Below are 24,501 nucleotides of genomic sequence, written 5' to 3' on the forward strand. Positions count from 1 at the left end.
TGATTAGATTAGATTAGATTCCCTGCAGTATGGAAACAGGCCCTTTGACCCAACAAGTCCACACCAACCCTCTGAAGAGTAATCCACCCAGACCCATTCCCCTACCCTGTATTTATGCTCAGGGTCGCGTAACATGTATAAATTAGATTTACAGGATTTTGACAGTATCATCAGCTGCTTTGTGCAATCACTTTTATCAATGGCACAGTGTTTACTTCCTCAAAATAAACACTTATAATTTGTTATTGATACTTTAAAGGTCTGGTTGATTAACATTTTTATTGGTTTGTGGCGAGTTTTCTTTTAAAAAGGTTAGAATTATGAATACGAAAAGCAGAGCCTCATGTGCCATTGGTATTCTAAGATCTGTTGATCCTGTACTGGATAAATGAGAATGGAAGCGGTTAGAGTTGTCAAGGATGGTGGGAGGGGCCATTGGGGTATGTTGGGCACAAGTTGACATGGAGGTAACATGTGGGGCAGGTGGGAGTGTGATGGAGTGTGAGATGTGATGGCTGGGGGGCTTAAATGTAAGCAACCAAGAGGGAAGAAGTCCTATTGAACTGAGACAGGCTATTTAAACAGCCCACCTTGGCACTTGGTTGCCCCCATGACTCCCCCAATTTGCTTCCAAGGACAATAGACTGACATCATCCCACATCAGACTGCCTGTTGTGAACACTGACTGTGACAAAGCACTTTCGACTGAGATGGGTTTTCTAGACTCGAGCTAGCCACCTCATTGGCTCTTAGTGCCTGATTGAGGGAGCCGACATTGGAGAGGTGGGACACATTGACAGCACCTCCACATTCCACCTTCTGACCCACACTCAACAGTGGCTTGATCCCTTTGGTGAGCTGCAACCTCAGGTGACTGTACTCCTAGTACCAGCCACTGCTCTCCCAGTGGCACTGCCTGCAATAGACAATTGCTCACCACTGCTCGGGCAGGGGGGAAAATGCAGGATTTCTACTTTCCAGGATCCTGGATCCCTGGCTAGGTTCACTTATGATCGTGCAAGTTAATTCAATGTGTTGTCCCCAATAGAAGAGATGTGGGACTCTTACCAGCTCTCCAGCCAATGCAGAGCGTCCCCATTGCATGGATTAAATTCTGCCCAGAGTGGAAACCCTGGCTGACTTTTCTGCTGTTTGATTCCAGAACACCAAATGGATTTGCAATCCCCATTTTGCCAGAGAACAGATAGACTGGTTGGGAATGATGCCAAAATCTCCCACTCCCTGCAGAGACCCCGAACTCTCCGCAGAAACTCAACGAAATGTGAGAGGGATTCAAGAAAACCATTGAAATCTCAAAGCAGAAACAAAAACACGGCAGTTTCTATCTCAGTCCATTTACTCTCCTCAGGAACACAGATCATGGGCAAATCTTCCGCTGGGCAGCAGTCCACACATTACTGGAGAAATCGAATGCTCATCTTGTGCTCCAAATTAATATTCTCGAGTGACTGCAAAGTGGAAAACAAACAAACAAAAGGAAAGGTTTGCATTTACATAGAAATTTTCATGATGGCCAGATCTCAAAGTGCTGTTCAGCCAATGAAATCACTGTTCTAAAGTAGGAAAAACACAGCAAGATCCCAAAAACAGCAATGCAATGATGATCCTTTTCTTGTGATATTGGTTGAAAATAATATCTGGAATGGGGGAGGTGGCTGATGTGGAAAGCTTGGACAAGCTGGGCTTGTATCTGCCAGTGTTTAGAAGTGTAAGAGTTGACTCAATCGAAAGATGTAAAATCCTGAAGGGGTCTTGACAGGGTGGGTGTGGAGAGGATGTTTCCTCTTAGGAACGAACACCAAAGAAAAGTACAGCACAGGAACAGGCTCTTTGCTCCTCCAAGCCTGTATAAATCACCATGCCCTCACTATCCCTCTATTCCCTCCCTATTTATGTAATCATCTGGATGCCTCTTAAATGTCGTCAATGTACCTGTTTCCACCAGTTCTTCTGGCAGTGTGTTCCAGACTCCTACCATTCTCTGCATGGAAGATCCCTGTTGCACATCTCTCTTAAACTTGCCCCCTCTCACCTTGAACCTGTACCACCTTGTAATTGAAACTTCAACTCTGGGAAAAAGCCTCTGACTATCCACCCGATCTGTGCCTCTCATCATTTTGTAGACCTTTACAAGGTCTCCTCTCAGCTGCAGTCTTTCTGGTGAAAACAATCCTAAGTCTTTGTAGGAGAGCCCAAAACTAGGGATCATTCTTTAAAAGTAACGATTGCCCATTTCAGATAGAAATGGAGATTTTTGTGTTTGCTCTCATAGCGGGTCGGGAGCCTTCGGAACTTTTGTCCTGAAAAGGTGGTGGGGACAGTGATGTTGAGGTGGATGGATTCTTGTTAAGCGAGGTGGGGGCAGTGATGTTGAGGTGGATGGATTCTTGTTAAGCGAGGAGGGAAGAGATCAGGCAAGAGTGTGGAGTAATCAGGGAGGGCTATGAGAGGAAGCACTGCATGGACTCTTTCATGTCAAACACCTCTCTGCTGTTAGCTGGGGCTCAGTGGTAAACTACCAGCCCCGAGGTCACAAGGGCCCTGAGCTAAAATCCCACTTCAGCAACCCTAATACAGATCATGAGAGACGTTCCAGTGCAGCACCGAGGGAGTGCTACCCTGATGGGGTACAGTTTTCTTAGGTACGATATTAATGAGCTCCCTTCTGCCTGCTTGGGTGAATGTTTAAGATCGCAGGGCAGTGTGAGTGTTAACCCTGGTATTTTATTACAGTGATGTTAATAGCAGTGCAAGCTCAGTAGCCTACTCCTGCAGCTAACTTACATGTTTATTAGCCAGGACACTAGGGTTAATTCTCCTACTCTCCTTCAAAATAGTGTCCTGGGATCTTAAACACCCACTCAAACAGGCAAAGGGGATCTCATTAACACCTTACGTAAGAAAACTATACCTCCCTGAATGTAGCATTCTCTCAGTGCAGCGCTGGAACGTCATTTGAGATTTGCGTGTTTGGGTTGCTGACGTGGAACTCGAACCCAGGGCCTTGTGACCTAGGGGCTCGCAGTTTACCACTGAGCCCAGCTAACACAACAGAGAGAGAGATACTTGATATGGAAGAGTCTGTGCAGTGCTTCTTGACTTCAGTTCCACGAGAACAGCATGGTTTTATATCAGTAACAAGTGAACAGCCCTACCTCCTCTACCGCCACTCTGCCTCATCATTAAGGCGAACAGCAAAGAAGGAAACAAAGGGAAGCAAGTCTTGCACCTTGGATCCCACTGCCTGATGGAACATCCTGCCCCACGTGCCCGAAGATCAGAGAGCCAACGATTGGCCTATTCAGTCACAAGATGACCATCATGGCAGAAACTCCCAACCCTGAATCATCCTCAAACTCGGGAGACAATTGACGGCGAAACAGCCATAATCAGCTTTATTCATTCTTCAATGGCAATGGACAACAGGAACCATTAACTCCTTAACTGTCTACAAGATACGTAATTTAGTTCAGATAGGGAGGAGTTTCCGGGAAAGTGATGCTATGAATAGGCCTGTTGCCTGGGCAGTGTTGGACATTGTTGCAGAGAGCAATGAGGCCTCACGCAGAATATCTGGAGGGCAATAAACACCTCACCCCTTTAACGGGCCAATGATGGTCACTGAGCTCTTCACTGTCTGAGCTTTAGCAGCAGTAACCACGGAATGTGGAGATAAATGGAATGCATGTTTAGCCCACACAATGAAACTTAAGAGGCAACAAGATAAAGATCCTGAGCAATGGAGAGGACACACTGGTAGACTCTGGAGGTGAAAGTGGGAAGTCATAATTGGAATTTAATTGAGGGGCTGTGTTTTATTGAAATGACTTCATAAAAAGCATATTAGCCAGACCTTACAGTGTTCCCTAGACCTCAAATGTGTGATCAAAATAAAAGATGTACAGTGTATGACAAAACATATTGAGAATTAACGACACTGTCCTATAAACTCTCAGGCAGTTACTTTCCTTCCCTGAGCCTCGTCAAACAGCATTATCAGATGGTTCGAACCCAGCCTTCAATTAGGATCCACACAGAGAGCCATTATCTTCAGTTCCCTGTCATCATTAAGGCAAACAGCAAAGAAGGGAACAAAGGGAAGCAAGTCTTGTACCTTGGATCCCACTGCCTGATGGAACATCCTGCCCCACGTGCCCGAAGATCAGAGAGCCAACGATTGACCCACAGCATCACAATTTCCAGCATGTGTAGGGCAACAAGACAGCACCTGACTCAGACTGAGGAGATATGGACACTGAACCCTATGCTGTTGGCATCAATCTGGCTACCAGGCAACCAGCCTCCACAAGGGGTCCAAGTTGCTATAGCACCCTTCCCGTTTCCATGCATGTTGTAGCTATGGATAACGATGGGATAGGCTCAAATGTCCTCTCCATCCCAAGGTGGACCAGGAATTTCTCCCACTCTTCCCACCTGCCAGTGGCTTGCGTTGGAAGAATTTACAAGTTTACACCTGACCTGTGTGGCTGGAATGAATGCACCTTTGTTAGTCATCAAGTCCTTGAGTGAGCCTTGATCTCAGAGGTTCTAGCTCAGGGGCAGGGATAGCCCAGACCTCCAAAAGCAGGAATCAATAGAGATTGATCAGGAGTGCAACTTCAGTTAATATCCCCCTCCGCCTCCCTGAAATACCCACTCTCCCTGAAACCCTCCAATTCCCCCAAGGCATCTCACCGCCTCGTTCTCAATGGTAATTAGGGGTGCATGATAAATAGTCACTTGATTGTCAATACCCCTATCCCACGATGGAATTTTCAAAGAGGTGCATCAAGTTCACACGTTGACTCAGTTCCCTCCATGATCCATGTGCTTTCACACACTATAGCGAGTTGATGAACTGATGGTTAACTGTCTAAACAGTAGGATTTTCCCAACCACTCGACCGGACTCAGCTCCTTGACTGGTGAAAGAGCAATACCTTTCGGAACTCTTCAAATGAGATGGCGCCATCTCCATCCAGGTCAGCCTCCTGGATTGTTCGATCAGTGATGCTCTCCAGTTGGTCATCCGTAACTTGTGCCTCCAACATCATACGAAGCACCTGTCAGAGAGTATGAGAGACAGAGTGTGTGTGTGTGAGAGAGAGAGAGAGAGAGAGAGAGAGAGAGAGAGAGAGAGAGAGAGACTTGCATTTGATATTCATTGAGAATCTGGCACTGGATTAAAGGAGATACGTACCATTGGCTGGTTGGCTACATGCCTGGATCAGCAACCCGCAAAAAGGTCACCCATTCACACACTGTTCAGGATCCATATGACAACTCACAAACACTGAGTCCTAACTGTAAACCTCTGAAGCAGCCCAACAAACAAATATTTTTTTAAACATCAAATTTTATAGGTTTTTGTGGAATGGGATGGTTACTGCTAATATACCTGAGGAATGTTATGGAAACAGGTTAGATTTTTGTTCATCCACCACCTTTCCAAATCTCTGTTCCACTTTTCTCAGAAAGGCACGATGATTCATTCACGTCTCCTTATGGCTGGGTCTGTCAACTGTCTCTCTGGTTCCAATGCTGAAACTGTGTAGCAGACATTTTGCTGACACATTAGATTACTAACAGTGTGGAAACAGGCCCTTCGGCCTAAAAAGTGCACACCGAGCCGCCGAAGCGCAACCCACCCAGACCCATTCCCCTACATTTACCCCTTCACCTAACACTACGGGCAATTTAGCATGACCAATTCACCTGACCTGCACATTTTTGGATTGTGGGAGGAAACCGGAGCACCCAGAGGAAACCCACGCAGATACAGGGAGAATGTGCAAACTCCACACAGTCAGTCGCCTGAGGTGGGAAATGAACCCGGGTCTCTGGCGCTGTGAGGCAGCAGTGCTAACCACTGTACCACCGTGCCACCCAAATGTATACCCTTGGTTTGCCATTCACGTCCAGCCAGGTTATGGTGGAGGAATGGAATTGGTTCCAAGTTGGAGTTCTCCGTTCCCAATTGGAGTCTCCTTGGAATTTGAGTTTGCAGCTTTAAAGACATCACTATGGGAGTAGTGTGCCAGGGATTACAATGATACCACAATCCTGTACTAATGTGTCAGAAAATACACGGGATCCTTCCATTCATTTAGAGGTGGTGAAGACACTAATGACAGGCAAACATCTCGGCTAAAACAGATATTTTGAAACAGCACTGAAACAAGTTTATATTCAGACAAACAAAAAGAAACTTACTCAGTGCTGGATCTGACACAATAAAAACATTGTTTGACAACAGGAAAACAGAACAAACAATTTGACTCCTTGTAGTTCAAGTGTCTGCAGAACGCAGTATTCCAAGAGATTAATCTCACAGGGCCTCTGGCATGTGTGGGATGTGGTGTACAGCAGAAAACAGGCCCAAAGTTACATTGGATTCTCTTTGATGTTACTTATGGGCTGTCTCTCGCTCTTTGGGTCAATTACTTCTCGAAGCCATTGAAATTACACCTTATTCCATGATTGGAAACAATGTAAAACCCTAATCCTTCCTTACCCAAAGACCATACTAATGGTTTAGTATGTCACATGTTTATTGACAAATTGGTATCAAACTTACAGCAACTCAAACTACTGCATTGATTAGCTGCCAAGAATTTGAGTTAATATTAATACTCACCAGGGCCAACATCTTGTTAACCTCGCCTCCCAAACCCTGGCTTAAAGCTCAAAGAATATAACTATACAGCAGGGTTAATAGAGCTGTTCAAAATGATGAGGAGCTTTGACACAGTAAATAGGCAGCAAGTAAGCCCACAGTGGAGGGGAGCTGATTTTTCTTCAAAGGTGGACATTGTTACAATTTGGTGTGCATTATGTGAAAGGGTGGTGCATGCAGATCATGGGATCTCTTGAAAGGGATTTGGATTAAAATCCTGACCAGCTGACAAATAGCATTTCTGACTGACTCCTTTGGCACTGCTAGAACCCTCTGACTAGAGACTGAACCACGCACACAGAGCTTGAACTCAATCAATACATCTCCACAAACCCTGCATTAAATGTGCACACAGGATACACAGTGCAGACACAGGCCATTTGGCACAGACAGTTCATGCTAGTATTTATGCTTCTCTTGAGCCTCCTTCCATCGTTTCCCATCGAAATCTTCCACTGTAATTCTCTATTCCCAGGTTTAGTTTCCCCTTTAAATACGATTCACTATGACCTCAAGCTCTGTCTGCTCGCCACTCTCTGGATGTCTCCCGAATTCCCGGTTGGGTTTCTTGGGGACTTTCTGATATTGACAGCCTCTAGTTCCATTCTTCGCCTTCTGAGGAAATATCCACTCAATCAAAATGTTGCAGATTTTCAAACAACCTCCATTTAATGAGCCTGCTTTTCTCAAGATAAGAGAAAGCCAGTCTGACCAATCTTTGCTAATATGCCTCCTTACATATTTCTGGTACCATTGTTGTAAATCCTCTCTGCATCCTCCCCAGTGATTATATCTTTTTTTATATAATGGCAACCAGAACTGCTCAGAGCACTCCAGGTGTGGTTTTAGTACGACTTCCTAGTTTTATCAATCCCATCCCTTTGAAAGTAAAACCCATTGGCTGATTCGCTTCTTTTTTAACGGCCTTGGTGACCAGTGGTACAACTTGCAGCAAACGTTGCAATCCCCACTGAGAGAGATGGTAAAGAAAACTACTGCTTTGATAGCTCACTGGGAAAAGGCACTTTTCTGATTCGCAAATGTCATTGCAGCCTTTACCTGAATAAGTTCCTCCCTGGAGATTTTCCCATCTCCGTCCAGGTCGTACAGTTGGAAAGCAACTGAAATAAGGAGGAGGAAGCTGGTTAAAGCGAGTTAAAATTAGCTAAAGCTCGTTAAAGAAGGTGTATCCAATCAAAGATCATTGGCATCCACAATAGTCATCAACACTAACTCTGCTCAACATTCAGAGAGTTCACACAACCTGGGGGACTAGGAGAGTGATGACAATCCCAGGGCACACTTCCCTGAAGACAGAGTTCTCGCAAGTTTCTTTTCCAGTGGATATCATGAGGAATGCCCTCTTCACTCTTCTCCAGGTGTTCCCCCTTCCCCACATCAGGCAAGTGAAAGTAATTTAGCTGGGAAATCATGAAGGTGCAAATCTGTTTTCGATTCATTCGCTCAGACACGAATTTCTGTGAGCTGAAGTTTTGAAAATATCTGTGCAATGACAAAATATCTACACTCATTCTTCCAGCTAAACTTTTTAGTATGTCTATGGTATTTACTTACTTTGCTCGAAGTCAACAACCAGGTCTAATTAATCAAACACCGTGAGCATGGATCAGTAAGCAGGCTCACACAATCAAACACTGTGCAACTGAACATGACAAGATCCACATCCATTGAGCCAGGATCCTGTGATCCATGGCCCTCTGTCACAGTCCTGTAACCCCGACCCAGCTCAATGCAAAACATCATTAGATCCTCTTACATAACGCAAGGTACTCAGCTCTAGCACAGTTCTGTGAAATGCAGTGGCCCCAAACTGGGATTGATACAAATGATTGACAGCTCATGGGCAACCATCATGTCATTCACTAGAGTCATGATGTGGAGGAGCCAGTTTTGGACTGAGGTGGACAAAGTTAAAAATCACACAACACCAGGTTATAGTCCGATAGGTTTACTTGGAAGCACTAGCTTTCGGAGCACTGCTTCAACCACCTGATGAAGGAGTAGTGCTCCGAAAGCTAGTGCTTCCAAATAAACCTGTTGGACAATAACCTGGTGTTGTGTGATTTTTAACTTTATTCACTAGAGTGCATAGCTAAAATGGAAAATAATCCCAGGGCACCAATTGTGATCTGAGTGGCATCAATTCTGTAACATCTGACCCTTCCCTTGGAATAAACATAAAAACTTGAAATAAAAATGTAGTAATTATCCCTTAATATTTAATTTGAAATTCAGAAGTTGCATTTTCAAGTCTCAACGCCTGATAAAAATATCAATTGTTCCTCAGGATAACAGCAGAAAGATAAAGGCCCAGAGCAGGCCAGAAACTGGTCAATCTGTAGCAAGTATCTTACCTCCTGACTCCCTAAAGCTTGTCCACTATCTAGAAGGCACGTATTGGGATGAGTGCAGTCCAACAACATTCAAACGCTCAATGTTATCCAGTTCAAAGCAGCCCACTTGATTGGCACCCCATACACTATTTTCAAAGTTCACTTCCTCCACCATCGAAATACAGTAGCTGCAGTGTGCACCGTCCACAAGGTGCACTGCAGTGTATACTAAGGCTCCTTAGACAGTATTTTCCAAATCTACGACCTCTACCATCTAGAAGGACAAGGGTAGCGTATACAAAGGAACACCATCCCATGCAAGTTCTTCTCCAAGCCATTCACCATCCTGACTTGGAAATATATCACCATTCCTTCAGTGTTGCTGGGTCAAAATCATGGCACTCCCTCCCCAAGGGCATTGTGGGTCTACCTAATGGTCTGCAGCAGTTCCAGAAGATAGCTCACCGACACCTTCTCAAGGGTAATTAAGGATGGACAATAAACACTGATCTCACCAATGACACCCATATCCCATGAATGAATTTTTTAAAAGAGAAGTTTCAGAAGATCATTTTTGCTACAGGGTTAGCATTGCTTTCATGGAATCCCTATATTGTGAAAACAAGCCATCCAGCCCCCACTAGCCCTTCAGGGAGCATCCCACCCAGACCCACTCCCCTAACGTATCCCAGTAATCCTGCATCTCGTCTGGCCAATCTACCTAATCTGCACTTCGTTGGACTGTGAGAAGAAACTCCCATAGTCACCTGAGGCTGGAATCAAACCCAGGGTCCCTGGCACTGTGAGGCAGCAGTGCTAACCACTGAGCCACAGTGCTACCATTGCAGGATGACTGTGGAGCAGTGAGCAATTTAAGCATACAGCAGCAGAACTCAACAGTGGATCAGCCAGGTGAATGATTAAACATGCTTTTTGTTACCCCTATGCAAGACTATAGCCTGTGTAAGTGGTTGATAAAGGTAATACTATAGGGAAGGGACTGGGATGGGGGTGGGACAGGAATGGCTCAATGGGGATGAGGTTATTAAAAGGTGGAGGGGGAGCCTGTGATTAAACAAATCAGCATCTACAGCAGAGTGTGAAAAGAGGGAGCCAGAGGTTAGCTAGGCAGCAGTCTAAAAGCACTGTGGTTACTGGCAGAAAACTTTCCCTTGGCTGGACCGAAGGAAGTTGGGAAGGTGATGTGGATTGGAATGTGATCCACACAAGTGATCAGGGATGGTTTTATCTGGGATCAATATAAAAGCAAAATGCCAAGGTCAGGGCTCAGGGGTGTCTATAAGCAGGCCGGAGGATCAGGCTGAAGACGGGTAAGGAACTCTGGGTAAATGCACACTCACACCGCAACTTGTTGGTACGACTGTTAATCGGCTCTGGTGCATTGGGATCGGCGGTCTTGTCTTTCGCTGTGGGTCGGAAGCACGCCAGGATCCGGATGAATGAGCGGAAATCCAGAGTCTGCTTCCTGTAAACAATTCCAGATGGGATAAAGGCCAAAGGTGAGCTGAGCCAGGGTTCGTAGTGAGATTATAGCACAGAAGGAGACCACTCAGCCCGTCAGCACCCTGCTGGCTCTTTCAAAGATCTGTTCAGTTATGGCAAAGTACTTACAGCACCGAGTCAGCCCCACTGTGTTTGCAATGCACACCCACAACAGCTCTCCTACATCCCATTAATGAATAATAAATAGCAGAGTCCTTGCCAGTAATTTATAACATTTGAGGATAATTTCCTTGTAGACATTCATTGTTCATATAGGCAACACACATACACACACAAAGACACAGAGACACATACACATGTCCGCACCCCTCAGAAGGGAGGTCAGTTATGTCCATCTACCCCTCCCACGAGAGATTTACGCAAACTCTTTCCTTCTTCCTGTACAACAATCTCACCCTAAATCACTTACTCGTTTGGGAAGAAAGCATTGATTATCCGATCTCCAAGAGGGTTCACAGCAAGCTCTCCAATCCGTTGGAAATCTTCCCGGCTGGAAAGAAAATTCCAGAACTGTGTTTGCACTACATGTTGTACCAAGTGGGAGAAACATAAACTCAGACCAGAAAAGGTCACCAGAAGTTTGGAATTGGGCTGTGGCATGCAGGGTGACGATAATGTGGAGCAAAGCGCGTTTGGATTAGGAACAGGAGTAGGCCATTCAGCCCTTTGAGTCTTCCTCACCTTTCAAGGACATCATGGCTTCAGGTCCACTTTGCTCCCTGCCCCTTCAAATATTCACCTATCTCCCGTAACCCTTGGCTCTGAATCAAGAATCAATCTAACTCAGCTTTGAGTATTACATGATGATGCAACCTCTAGTGCTCTCTGGGAAAGAGAATTCCAAAGTCAAATAGTCTCTTTGAGAAGAAATTCCTCCGTCATCTTAAATGGGAGACCCCTTTACTTAAACTGGGCCCCCCTTTCTTGATATCCTTACAAGGGAACCATCTTCTCAGCATTCACCCTGCGAAGCTTCCCAACCCCAGAAACTTTTATATATCATTAAGATCACTGCTCAATCTTCTACACACAATGAGTACAGGCCCAATCCGCTCAACCTTCCCAAATCAGACAATCCCCTCAATCCAGGATTCAACCTCATGAACTCTCTCCAAACTGCTTCCAATGCAAGTATGAGTTCCTTAAGTAAGAACTTGGAACAGTACAACACCGAAACAGGCCCTTTGGCCCACCATATCTGCGCCGACCATGATGCCATTCTGAACTAATCCCATTTGCCTGCACATGATTCGTACCTCTCTATTCCCTGCCTGTTCACGTGTCTGCCCAAATGCCTCTTAAGCATATCTGCTTTGACCATCTCCCTGGTACTGTGTTCCAGGCATCCACCATCCTCAGGATAAAAGAAAACTTGCCTCGTACATCTCCTTTAAACTTACCCCCGTCCACCCTAAAACTGTGGCTCCTAGTATTTAACGTTTCCACCCTGGGAAAACGACTCCAGCTATCCACCCTATCCACGCCCCTCATAGTTTTATATAGTTCGTTTAGTTCACCTCTCAGCCTCTGATGTTCTAGCAAGAACAATTCAAGTTTGTCCACCCTCTCCTTATAGCTAATATACTCCAATATCCTCTTTGGCACCCTCTCCAAAGCCTCCACATCCTTTCTATACTGTGGCAACCAGAACTGCATACAATAATGTAAACATGGCCTAAATGAACTCTTATACAGCTGCAAGATGAATTGCCAACTTTTACACTCAATGCCCCAGCATGCCGTACGCCCTCTTTATCACTTTATCCAAATGTGTTGCAATTTTCAGGGAGCCATGGACTTTTACCCAAGATCCCTCTGTATGTCAATGCTCCTAAGGATCCTGCCATTTACTGTAAACTTTCCTCTTGCATTTGACCTCCCAGAGTGCATCACTCACACCTGTCCAGATTAACTTTCATCTGGCATTTCTCTGCCCAACTTTCCAAATGACTAAATCCTGTTGTATCCTGTTGCATGGGGATTGAGGCAGTGCTAGGGCAGGGATGATATTTTATATTTCGATCTTTCTTTTTAATCTTTGAACACTGTTCATTGCAGATTATTGCTCGGTCTGCTTCCTTTAAACTGGCCATCCTCTATTCAGGTCTTCGCAAGCTGCCTACCCCAAACTCTGATCTACACACACTACACTAAAATGGAAAGTTAGGACAGCCATTTTTAAAGGTCAGGACTTCAGAGTCAGGAATTCTCCCAACTCCCTGCCTACCATAGGGGGATGGAAACTGGAGCCTAGTTTAAGTGATTCATGCACCAGGATTCCCGGATCCCGCTGTACCGAATTCTGCAAACCTTTTCCATGTAAATAATATTCTGCGATTCCATTCTTCCTACCAAGTGGAAAGGCTCATGACTTCCTGCATTATGAACAATCTGTCAACATTTTGCTCGTTGACTTAACCTCCTTTGCAGACTCATTTTCTCTTTACAACCCATTTTTCTCCCAATCTCTGTCATCTCAGGAAATTTGGCAACCAAACATTCAGTCCTTTCATCCAAGTCATTAATATTGGGCTTCCCTAATTCATATTCCATCCTGTTTGTAATGAAGGCTATTGTTCAGTTCACCTTCCTAATTACTTGCTGTGACACAAGGTGAACGAAGGTGGACAGGGTCAGTGAAGATGGATGGTGATAAGACAGTACACAAAGTGAGTTTTCTCCCCAGTGCTCTTGAAATCTTCTTGAGGAACACTTTTTGATTATTTTTGGATGCTACATTTTGGTTTTCAGGTACTCCTTTTTATTTTATTTTGGTGATATAGTCGTTAACTGATGATACCTTCTGTATTTGTGTTAACAAATGAAGTATTTAGACTCTCATAGATGCAGAATTAGATGAATTAATCAAAAACAATAATTATCAACACATCAATAAACATAAAGCTAAACTCACAAGAGAGCATTCATTTTATGGACAACAAACGCACACGTCCTATGAATTAATTTTTAAAAATTCTTAGACACTACAGTATATGTGTTATGGACCAGATCATGCCCCCTCATATGTATCAAGAGTTAGCACAGACCTTCACTTCTATCTTATGTAAAGGCAAGTATAAGGTGGTGGGTTACAGATGTAATTTGAACGGTTATACTCTTTAGTTTTAACCAAAACATACTTTATTCTTACCCTATAATTAAAATACAAACAAAAGAAAGAAGAATTGGAATAACATTTGAATAATTAGAATAATAAGGGAGGCAATGGCCTAGTGACATTATCACTAGGCTATTATTCCAGGAGCTCAGCTGATGTTCCGGGGATCCAGTTACAAATCCTGCCATGGTAGATGGTAGAATCTGAACTCAGTTTAAAAATCAGGAATTACAAGTCTGATGATGACTATGAATCATTGTCAGGAAAAATCCGTCTGGTTCACTAATGTCCTTTAGGGAAGGAAACTGTCATCCTTACCTGGTCTGGCCTACACGTGACTCCAGACCCATAGCAATGTGACTGACTCTCAACTGCCCTCCGGGAAATTAGGGATGTGCAATAAATGCTGGGCCAGCCAGTGACACCCTCATCCCGTGAATGAATGAAGAAAAGCAAACTTCACAGAATAACAAATTATTTAACCAGTAAGCAGTTCCAATCTAGTAACATCCTATAAACACACCTTTAGCAAAGTCAAATTCAGTAACATTGATTGTCTCACATGCAACTCTGACAGAGAGAACCCCAGCTTTTAGCTTTAACAGACAGAGGGGAATAACAGCTTCCACACCCAGCTTCAACACCCAGCAACAGCTGGAAGTTAAACCAAAACCCCTGGTTCTATGGGAGCCTGACTGCAACCATTCGCGTTGCTTCTGTTGTTCTAACTTTAAAACTCCAAGAACTCACAAGCTGTTTATTAACTTGGATGGCTCAAATCCACTTCGACAAAAATCAGGAGAAATCACACCTCTTAAAGCCATAGTGTTGTAACAATTGGCATAAGACAAGCATTAGTTAGCAACAAATTTTAAAAAAAAATTGACAGACGTTTCTACACACAATAGCCATCAATCTAAGTAGACCTTTCCCAAACTGGAGAGATGAGACCTCAACCATTTCCATCACATATGCACAAAGCTGGAACATTTTAACAAGGCAGTAATTACCTTTTTTACTGCATCACAGAGTCCAAATCTCATATTTAACAAATGGTAGTGTTAGCATAGAACATAACAGCACAGTACAGGCTCTTCGGCCCTTGATGTTGTGCCGACCTTTTATCCTACTCTCAGATCATTTATGTTGAGAGTGTGGTGCTGGAAAAGCACAGCACGTCAGACAGCATCTGAGAAGCATGACAGTCGACGTTTCGGGCAAAGGCCCTTCATCAGGAATGTGCCTACCCAAGAACCGTTTAAGTGCCCATAATGTATCTGACTCTACTACCACCACTGACAGTGCATTCCACACACCACCACTCTCTGTGTGAAGAACCTTCCTCTGACATCTCCCCTAAACCTTCCTCCAATCACCTTAAAATTATACCCTCTCACAATAGTCATTTCCGCTCTGGGAAAAAGTCTCTGGCTGTCCCCTCTATCTATACCTCTTGTACAACTCTGTCAAATCACCTCTCATCCTTCTTCACTCCAATGAGAAAAGCCCTAGTTCCCTCAACCTTTCTTCATCTGATATGCCCGCCAGTCCAGGCAGCATCTTGGTAAATCTCCTCTGCACCCTCTCTAAAGCTTCCACATCCTGAATGAGGTGACCAGAACTGAACACAATATTCCAAGTGTGGTCTAACAAGAGCTTTATAAAGCTGCAGCATATCCTCTTGGCTCTTAAACTCAATCCCCCTGCTAATGAAAGTCAACACACCATACACCTTCTCAATAACCCTATCAACCTGGGTGGCAACTTTGAGGGATCTATGGACATGGACCCCAAGATCCCTCTGTTCCTCACATTGCCAAGAATCCTGCCTTTAACCCTGTAATCTGCATTCAAATTCCACCTTCTAAAATGAATCATTTCACACTTTTCGGTTGAATTCCATTTGTACTTATCAGCCCAGTTCTGCATCCTGTCAATGTCTTTTTGTAATCTACAACAGCCCTTCACACTGTCCAGAACTCCACCAAACTTCATGTGATCAGCAAACTTACTAACCCACCCTTCCACTTCCTCATCCAAGTCATTTATAAAAATCACAAAGAGCAAAGGTCCCAGAACAGATCCCTGTGGAATATCACTGGTCACCAAGCTCCAGGCTGAATACTTTCTATCTACTACTATGTCTTCTATGGGCCAGCCAATTCTGTATCCAGAGAACCAAATTTCCCTGTATCCCATGCCCTCTTACTTTCTGAATAAGCATACCTTGGGGAACCTTATCAAACACCTTGCTAAAATCCATGTACACCACATCCACTGCTCTACCTTCATCAATGCGTTTTGTCACATCAAATAATTCAATAAGGCTGGTGAGGTATGACCTGCCCCTCTCAAAGCCATGTTGACTATCAAACTATGCTTTTCCAAATAATAATAATTCCCGTCTCTCAGAATCTTCTCCATTAATATGCCCACCACCAATGTCAGACTGACTGGTCTGTAATTCCCAGGATTATCCCTATTCCCTTTCTTGAAAAAGGGAATAACATTTGCAACCCTCCAGTCATTTGGTACTATTCCAGTGGACAGTGTGGATGCAAAGATCATCGCCAAAGGCATAGCAATCTCTTCCCCAGCTTCCCATAGTAACCTTGGGTATATCCCATCTGGCCCGGGGGACTTATCCATTTTTAATGATTTTCAAAATTTTTAGCACATCCTCCTTCTTAACATCAACCTGTTTGAACATATCAGCCTGTTTCACACTGTCCTCATAAATGTCAAGGTCCCCCTCAGTAGTGAATACTGAGGCAAAGTATTCATTAAGGACCTCCCCTAACCCTATATTTACCCCCTGACTAATCCACCTAACACTATGGGCAATTTAGCATGGTCAATTCACCTAACCTGCACATCTTTGGACTGTGGGAGGAAACCAGAGCACCCAGAGGAAACCCATGCAGACACGGGGAGAATGTACAAACTCCACACAGACAGTCACACGAGGCTGGAATCGAACCTGGGTCCCTGGCGCTGTGAGGCAGCAGTGCTAACCATAGACCCACCGTGCTGCTTCTGAGTTATAAGGATAGGCTGGGACTTTGTTCCTTGGAGTGTAGGAGACAGAAGGGTGACGTTATCGAGGTCTGTAAAATCATGACAGACCATAGAAAGTCAACAGTTTTTCCCCAGGATAGGCAAGTCTAAAACTAGAAGGCATAGGTTTAAGGCGAGAGGGCACAGATATAAAAGGGTCCGCAGGGACAACCTTTTCACACAGAGGGTGGTAAGTGTCTGCCAGAGGTAGTGGTGGAAGAGAGTACAATTTTGAGAAACATATGGACAGGTATGTGGGTGGGATAGCTATGGACAGGTGTGGACCAAATGGCCTGTTTCATAGAACATAGAACAATACAACGCAGATCAGGCCCTTTGGCCCTCGATGTTGCGCTGACCTGTGAACTATTCTCAGTTCGTCCCCCTACACTAGCCCAAAATCATCCATGTGCTTATCTAAGGATTGTTTAAATCTCCCTAATGTGGTTGAGTTGACTACATTAGCAGGTAGGGCATTCCACGCCCTTACCACTCTCTGTGTAAAGAACCTGCCTCTGACATCTGTCTTAAATCTATCACCCCATAATTTGTAGAGATGCCCTCTCGTACAAGCTGATGTCATCATCCTAGGAAAAAGTCTTTCTCTGTCTACCCTATCTAATCTTCTGATCATCTTGTATGTCTCTATCAAATCCCCCCTTAACCTTCTTCTTTCCAATGAGAAAAGACCCAAGTCCCTCAGCCTTCCCTCATAAGGCCTTCTCTTCAGACCAGGCAACATCCTGGTAAATCTCCTCTGCACCTTTTCCAATGCTTCCACATCCTTTCTGTAATGGGCCGACCAGCACTGTACACAATATTCCGAGTGTGGCCGCACCAGTGTTTGTATAGTTGCAGCATGATATTACGGTTCTGGAACTCAATCCCTCTACCAATGAAACCTAACACACCGTATGCCCTCTTAACAGCACTGTCCACCTGGGTGGCAACTTTCAGGGATCTATGCCCATGGACTCCAAGATCCCTCCGCACATCCACACTACCAAGAATCTTTCCATTGACCAAGTACTCTGTCATACTGTTATTCTTCCCAAAGTGCATCACCTCACATTTAGCTGCATTGAACTCCATTTGCCACCTCTCAGCCCAATTCTGCAGTATATCCACATCTCCCTGCAACCTGTAACATTCTTCCACACTGTCCACTACTCCACCGACTTTAGTGTCATCTGAAAATTTACTAATCCATCCACTTATGCCTGCGTCTAAGTCATTTATAAAAATGACAAACAGCAGTGGTCCCAAAACAGATCCTTGTGGAACACCACTAGTAACTGGACTCCAGGCTGAATATTTTCCATCAACTACCACTCGCTGCCTTCTTCCAGAAAGCCAGTTTCTAATCCAAACTGTTAAATCACCCTCAATCCCATGCCTCTGCATTTTCTCCATCAGCCTACCATGTGGAACCTTATCAAAGGCTTTACTGAAGTCCAAGTATACCACGTCAACTGCCCTACCCTCATCTACATGTTTGGTCACCTTCTCAAAAAAACTCAATGAGGCTTGTGAGACACGACCAGCCCTTGACGAACCATATTGACTATCTGAAATCAAATTGTTGCTTGCTAGATGATTATAAATCTTATCTCTTATAATCCTTTCCAAAACCTTTCCTACACCAGAAGTAAGGCTCACTGGTCTATAATTATCTGGTTCATCTCTGCTGCTCTTCTTGAACAAGGGCACAACATTTGCAATCCTCCAGACCTCTGGTACTAAACCTGTAGACAATGACGACTCAAATATCAAAGCCAAAGGCTCTGCTATCTCCTCCCTAGCTTCCCAGAGAATCCTTGGATAAATCCCATCCGACCCAGGAGACTTGTCTACTTTCACTCCTTCTAGAATTGATAATACCTGTTCGTAACTAACCTCAATCCTTTCTAGTCCAATATCTCGTACCTCATTCTTCTCCTCTACAATATTCTCCTTTTCCTGAGTGAAAACCGTTGAGAAATATTCGTTTAGCACCTCTCCAACCTCCACAGGGTCCACACTCAACTTCCCACTTCTGTCTTTGACTGGCCCTATTCCTACTCTAATCATCCTTTTATTCCTCACATACCTATAGAAAGCTCTAGGGTTCTCCTTTATTGTATTTGCAAAAGACTGCTCGCGTCCTCTCTTTGCTCTTCTTAACTCTCTCTTTAACTCCTTCCTAGCTGATCTGTAACTCTCCATCGCCACATCGGAACCATCTTGCCTCATTAACACATAAGCATCCTTTTCTTAACAAGAGATGCATTTTTTTTTAGTAAACCACGGTTCCCTTACCTTATCTTTCCCTGCTATAAACCTCTGTTGTCTCTATTTGGGGGAATAGAAGGTTCTTGATTTGAGATGGACACCAGCCTGATTTGATGCCCATTCTTCAGCTTCTCTCCCCTAATGTCCACCTTGGTGAGCCCACTAAAGCTTCACCCACACCATTAACCCTTCATGTTCGTGTGCAGGAGGGGCCACTGTGTTTCCATGGTTAATTTTTTTTATACTCACCTCAACGTTCCCTTGTTATTTTTGTCCAACTCTTCAAATCGATCGTAGAGACGACAAATGTGAGCCTTAGTGACTGAAAGAATGATTTATCATCAGTAAATAGTTCCAGAGTCCTCGGATCCTTGTCAATGATTAAAAACCTAGGTTTTTTCCTGAAGGAAGTGCAGCTTGCCATCCTAGGACAGTACGCAATTGTGCTGCTGTGTTCAAATTCGACTGATTCCCATGTGCAAAATTATATTCCAATGTATAAAAACATTACTGTACTTTGTACAGAATTCTACTGAATCACATCTCATCCCACGCCCCACAGCCTATGGATTAGAAGATGTCAGCTATTCTACCCAGTGAGCTTGCTTTAATAACACCATGGCTGATCTGACTGCGGATTCAACTCCACCATCTCGCAAACCTCTGATGGTCTTCAACACCGTTAGATATTAAAAACCTGTCGAAATCAGCCCTGAATGTAAGTCAGTGAGCCAGAACTCTAGATATGAACATTTCTCTGAGAAGACATTCGTGCTCAGCTCTGCCTTACAGAGGCTACATCTTATTTTGAAACTTGCTCCCAGTTCTGGGCTATGCCAGAAAGGAATACACACTCTCAATTTAGCACGGCCAATCCACCCTAACCTGCACATCTTTGCCCTGTGGGAGGAAATCAGAGCACACGGGGGACACAGTCACCCAAGGCTGGAATCGAACCCAGGTCCCTGGCGGTGTGAGGCAGCAGTCCCATTGTGCTGCCCCCCTTTTATTCAGGCTCTTTCATTCCAGGAACACCATTTTTGTTCAGATTTTGGTTAGAGTGGATTTCCTGCAGTGTGGAAACTGACCCATCGGCTCAATAAATCCATCCCAACCCTCCAAAGGGTAACCCTTTCCCTGACCCTATATTTACCCCTGACTTGGCAATTTCCCATGGCCAATTCACATGACCTGCACATCTTTGGATTGTCGGAGGAAACCCACGCAGACACGGGGAGAACATGCAAACTCCACACATAAAATTGCCTGAGGCGGGAATCGAACTGGGTCCCTGGCACTGTGAGGCAGCAGTACTAACCACCGTGCCACCATTGGATTGGCTGTCTTCCCATTTTTTAGAATGAGAATCATTTTAAACTTTTCTCAATTTGAGGATGCCAACATACCTGCCCTCCTCCCACTGGCTCCCAGTCAGCGATGTCCAGTGGGCAACACTGGCTTCCACCCTGATACCTCCAACTCTCCCCCTTTTACCTCGAATACAAGGAAGGGGTTTAATTGATACAGAACCTTTTGCCACCTCACAACGGCAAAAGCCACTTGAAGTACATTTTGAACTGTAGCCATTGCACTAATGTAGGAAATGTCACAATTACTCTGGGCACAGCAAGCTCTTACAGATGGCAATGCGGCCACAACAGGCCACCCGATGTTGGCTACATTAAGGATAGCCCCCGTTGAAGTAGTCAGAAAGGCAAAAGTGAGGACTGTAGATGCTGGAAACCCCAAGTCTAGATTAGAGTGGTACTGGAAAAGCACAGCAGGTCAGGCAGTATCCGTGGAGCAGGAAAATCGACGTTTCGGGCCAAAGCCCTTCATCAGGATTCCTGAAGTAGTGGCCAGTGGACCCGACTTAAGCACCTGAGCTTCAGTTTAATATCTCCCAGAGAACCACAGAGTCCCTACAGTCTGGAAGCAGGTCATTCAGCCCATTGAGTCCCTCCACAGAACAGCCCACCCAGACCCACCCCCATATGCCTGCATTTCCCATGGCTAACCCACCTAACCTGCACATTAGGGGCAATATAAGCATGGCCCAATCCACCCTAACCTGCACATCTTTGGACTGTGGGAGGAAACCAGAGCACCCAGAGGAAACCCACGCAGACACGGGGAGAATGTGCAAACTTCACACAGACAGTCACCCGAGGGTGGAATTGAACCTGGGTCCCTGGTGCTGTGAGGCAGCAGTGCTAACCACTGAGCCCACCGTGCCGCCCTTTTACAGTGTTGTCTTCTCTCAGAGCTGTACCAACATGTCCGCTTGGATTGTATGTCAAGTCTCTGGGGTGGGACTTGAATTCCACGTCTTTCTGACCCAGAAGCTAGACCACCAAATGGAGCGCTTTGCAGAACCTCCGGCATTGCAAATCGAGTCAGCTCCGTCTCGAGGGTGAACCAGTGACATTCTGCAGCCTGCACACTCAGAATTGCAGAGTCGGGGACAAGCTGGCTGGCTTCTGGGAATGTTTGATCCGCCTTTATGGCCAGTGAGTAAACATTATACAACGTGCACGATTGCCCCAATATTGTTTCTGGAACTTTGAGCTTCCTGCAGTGACATTTTAAAAAAAGCTTCATTCAACAGCATTGCAAAGAACATAAACCAGCACTTAAGGGATTAGCATGAGAGAATACAGTTTACGACAATCAACCCCCACCTCAGCCTCCGCTCAATTACTGTGGGGCAAGATCTTGTCTTCCCTACACAATGCAGTCGCCAAAGCGCACACAAAACAGTCACCAATATTTGCTTGTTCCCACTCATTTCTCTTCCGATCCCAAATGACAGGATATCCTCCCATTCCCATTCTTATACTTGACTCTGTAATGCGAGCATTGTGTCAGAGCCAGCAACCATTGAGTTCCACTCCAGCAACATGGCCACCATCAAGCCCATGGCAAGGGGCACTGAACCTTCAACTAATAGCTTGCCTTCCTCTTTTGGGGCAGCTGGGGAGGTGGGTGGGGGGCGGTGGCTAGGAAGGATACCGCTACTATCTGGGCCAGAGGAGAGCTGGCTTGAGCCCTACTGCCGGTGTCCTGGCCAACATATACCCCTTGATCAACATCCAAACAAAAAATGGTGATTTGCCTGGCTGCATGTGGGATCTCGCTCTATGTGAGTGGATGTCCTGTTTGCCAACATGACAACCCATGACTGCACTCCAGACATGCATTTCACTGGCCATCTAGCGCTTTGAGACAACCTGAATAAAAGGGCGCTACCTAAATGCAAGTATTCCTTTATACTGCCAGCCTGAATCCTCGTGCGCATCTCCACTTTAAAAAACCCCTTCCTCCCAAACCATGCCAAGTATCTGTCAACATTTGATCATATAACAAAATTAAAAACACCACAGAATCCCTGCAATGTGGGAACAGGCCCTTCGGCCCAAAAAGTCCACACCAACCCTCCCAAGAGTAACTCACTCGGACCCATGCCTTTGACTAATGCAAGAGAAAGTGAGTTCTGCAGATCAGAGTCCAGAGTGAGGTGCTGGAAAAGCACAGCAGGTCAGGCAGCATCCCAGGAGCAGGAGATGAAGAACATATGCTTGAAACGTCAATTCTCCTGCTTCTCGGCTGTGCTTTTCCAGCACCGCACTCTCGAGCTTGACTAATGTACCCAACCTTCACATCCGTGGGCAATTTAGTACGACCAATCCATCCTAACCTGCACATCTTTGGACTGTGGGAGGAAACCCACGCAGGTACGGGGAGAATGTGCAAACTGCAGACAGGCAGTTGCCCGAGGCTGGAATCGAACCCGGGTCCCGTGGGGCAGCCGTGCTAACCCATTGAGCCACCGTGTTTAAAAACGAGAGCAGGTTTCAATGCTCCCAGCAGTCAGGTTGGAGCAAGTTTAAGTGTCTCCTGCAGGCGCTGGGGCCGGAGTGTGTTCAGCTTTAACCAAGTTCTGATTTCACCGGGAGGCGAGAGCCAGCAGGAAAATTCAGTGAAATCTCAGTCTGTCCCCATTACCCACTACCCGGGCACTCACAGCCTGTCTCCTGGATAATTCCTTGCAAATCCTCGATCTTGGACAGATGTGAAGAATATGAGCCCATTTTTGCACGCCTCCTGTTCCCCAAGCTGCAGCTTGGACAAGAAACTCTGGAACCTCATGACCTCGCCTCCTTCCAAGGAGATTGACATGACAGCGACCCAATGATAGGCGTCCCACGGCTGCTTACAGAAGCTGTTTGCTGGCCATGGAGGGGGTGTGGGCTGGGGAGAGACAGGTTTGGAGGTGACAGAGAGAGACTGTCCCTGCCCTTAATCGCTCAGCCACCCACAGAAATGTCAACACACTTCCCCCACCACCCCAAAGACACAGGAGATGTTGGCTTGCTTACAGAGCTCTCTGCTTCATTGGCAATGTGCTTTCTCCCGACTCTCTGACTCTCTCTCTCTCTCTCAATACTGGCCAAAGTGAACACTCTTTTCACAAGACGTGAGGAGAAAGCAAACAGAGCAGGAACAAAAACTCTTAATTGTTGAAGAAACGTCCGAGCGTGACTGGACTCCACATTTGGACAGTCTCTGGCAGACCTGCTGAGTTTCTGTTTTGTTTGAGTTCCAGAATTTGTTTTCTGATTAGACGGGGTTTCCGCTATCCCTGGGGGGGGGGGGGGGGGCGCTTTCAGTGTCGGGCGGCGCCAAGGGAATGCAATCCTATCCTTTCACTCGGGATCACCTCTGGGAGGGAGGGAGTCCAGGAAAATCGCCAGCTCTGACCCGACCACGGTGTCCTCCCCCCGGGGACTCTGGGACAGCCCCTGTCCTAGGTACCAATGGAGGGGTTGTTCAATGCTGTGATTCCTCCTGTAGCCGAAGAGCTGCGCTGCATTTCGTTAGCAGTGTTTCCGGACAGACTCTTGCCTGGATGGTGTCGATCAGTACATCCAGGGGAAGGGAGGGGGAACATTTTGATTTATCTTTCACCGTGGGCACGTCGCCGACACCCAGGACCGCTTCCCAGAAACTTCCCCTCCTTTTCAAGGGTCTCACAGTCGGACATGCGGCGCACAGCAAGATCCCACGGTCCCTGCCCTCAGTCTGTGGGGTTGAGATGGGGCGGGTGAGGCGTCCCTGGTACCTTTAAGGTGTTAATCCTCTCCCCTCCCCCCACCCCTCCCAAGCCCTGAGAGGGATACAGGGGAAGGAAATAGCCACAAACTGCAAATTTGTAACCCGTGCCATCACCGAAGGTTACAATGTTTCACAGGATGCAACAACAGCCTGCATTTGCAGAGCGCCTGCAATGCAGAAGATCACATTCTCAGCTGAGTCGAGAATAGAACGAGGGGAAGGAGGAGCTGAGAGAGGGTGAACTCCGGGTCAGGGCCAATCCCTGCTATCTCCTGGCCCCCTCAGTTACCACACCCTGGACGCCAGGGTTATCAATAAGGGACGGAGCTGCCTGAGAGACTAGGAGTAATAAACAAGCAAGCCCCT

At 45.7% G+C, this 24,501-nt stretch overlaps 1 protein-coding gene across 2 annotated transcripts; it reads right to left on the reverse strand.

Moving 5' to 3' along the window:
- Positions 1 to 260: 260 nt before the first annotated feature.
- Positions 261 to 23,219, reverse strand: chp2 (calcineurin-like EF-hand protein 2). 2 transcript variants are annotated; one of them, XM_072549209.1, is made up of 7 exons: positions 23,045 to 23,196; positions 19,270 to 19,342; positions 10,984 to 11,064; positions 10,412 to 10,536; positions 7,756 to 7,817; positions 4,961 to 5,083; positions 261 to 1,469 (listed from the first exon to the last, which is right to left on the reverse strand). In XM_072549209.1, the coding sequence occupies exons 1-7, from the start codon at positions 23,109 to 23,111 to the stop codon at positions 1,416 to 1,418; spliced, it is 585 nt and encodes a 194-aa protein (XP_072405310.1). In that variant the 5' UTR covers positions 23,112 to 23,196; the 3' UTR covers positions 261 to 1,415. The 2 variants fall into 2 exon arrangements, with proteins under 2 accessions (XP_072405310.1, XP_072405309.1); XM_072549208.1 differs by lacking the exon at positions 19,270 to 19,342 and having other exon boundaries at positions 23,045 to 23,219.
- Between the last annotated feature and the right edge of the window lie 1,282 nt (positions 23,220 to 24,501).

The sequence above is a fragment of the Chiloscyllium punctatum genome, chromosome 29, assembly GCF_047496795.1.
Source record: "Chiloscyllium punctatum isolate Juve2018m chromosome 29, sChiPun1.3, whole genome shotgun sequence".
In the NCBI taxonomy this organism is placed as follows: Eukaryota; Metazoa; Chordata; class Chondrichthyes; order Orectolobiformes; family Hemiscylliidae; genus Chiloscyllium; species Chiloscyllium punctatum.

Bases quoted from the DNA above. Each gene is read 5' to 3' on its own strand.
- chp2 (XM_072549208.1), bottom strand. From the start codon at position 23,199: ATGTCAATCTCCTTGGAAGGAGGCGAGGTCATGAGGTTCCAGAGTTTC. The intron at 7,818-10,411 runs GTGAGTGTGCAT...TCCTTATTTCAG, and splicing joins TCGTACCAACAAGTTGCGGT to TTGCTTTCCAACTGTACGAC. The intron at 5,084-7,755 runs GTAAAGGCTGCA...ACTCTCTGACAG, and splicing joins CCAGGGAGGAACTTATTCAG to GTGCTTCGTATGATGTTGGA.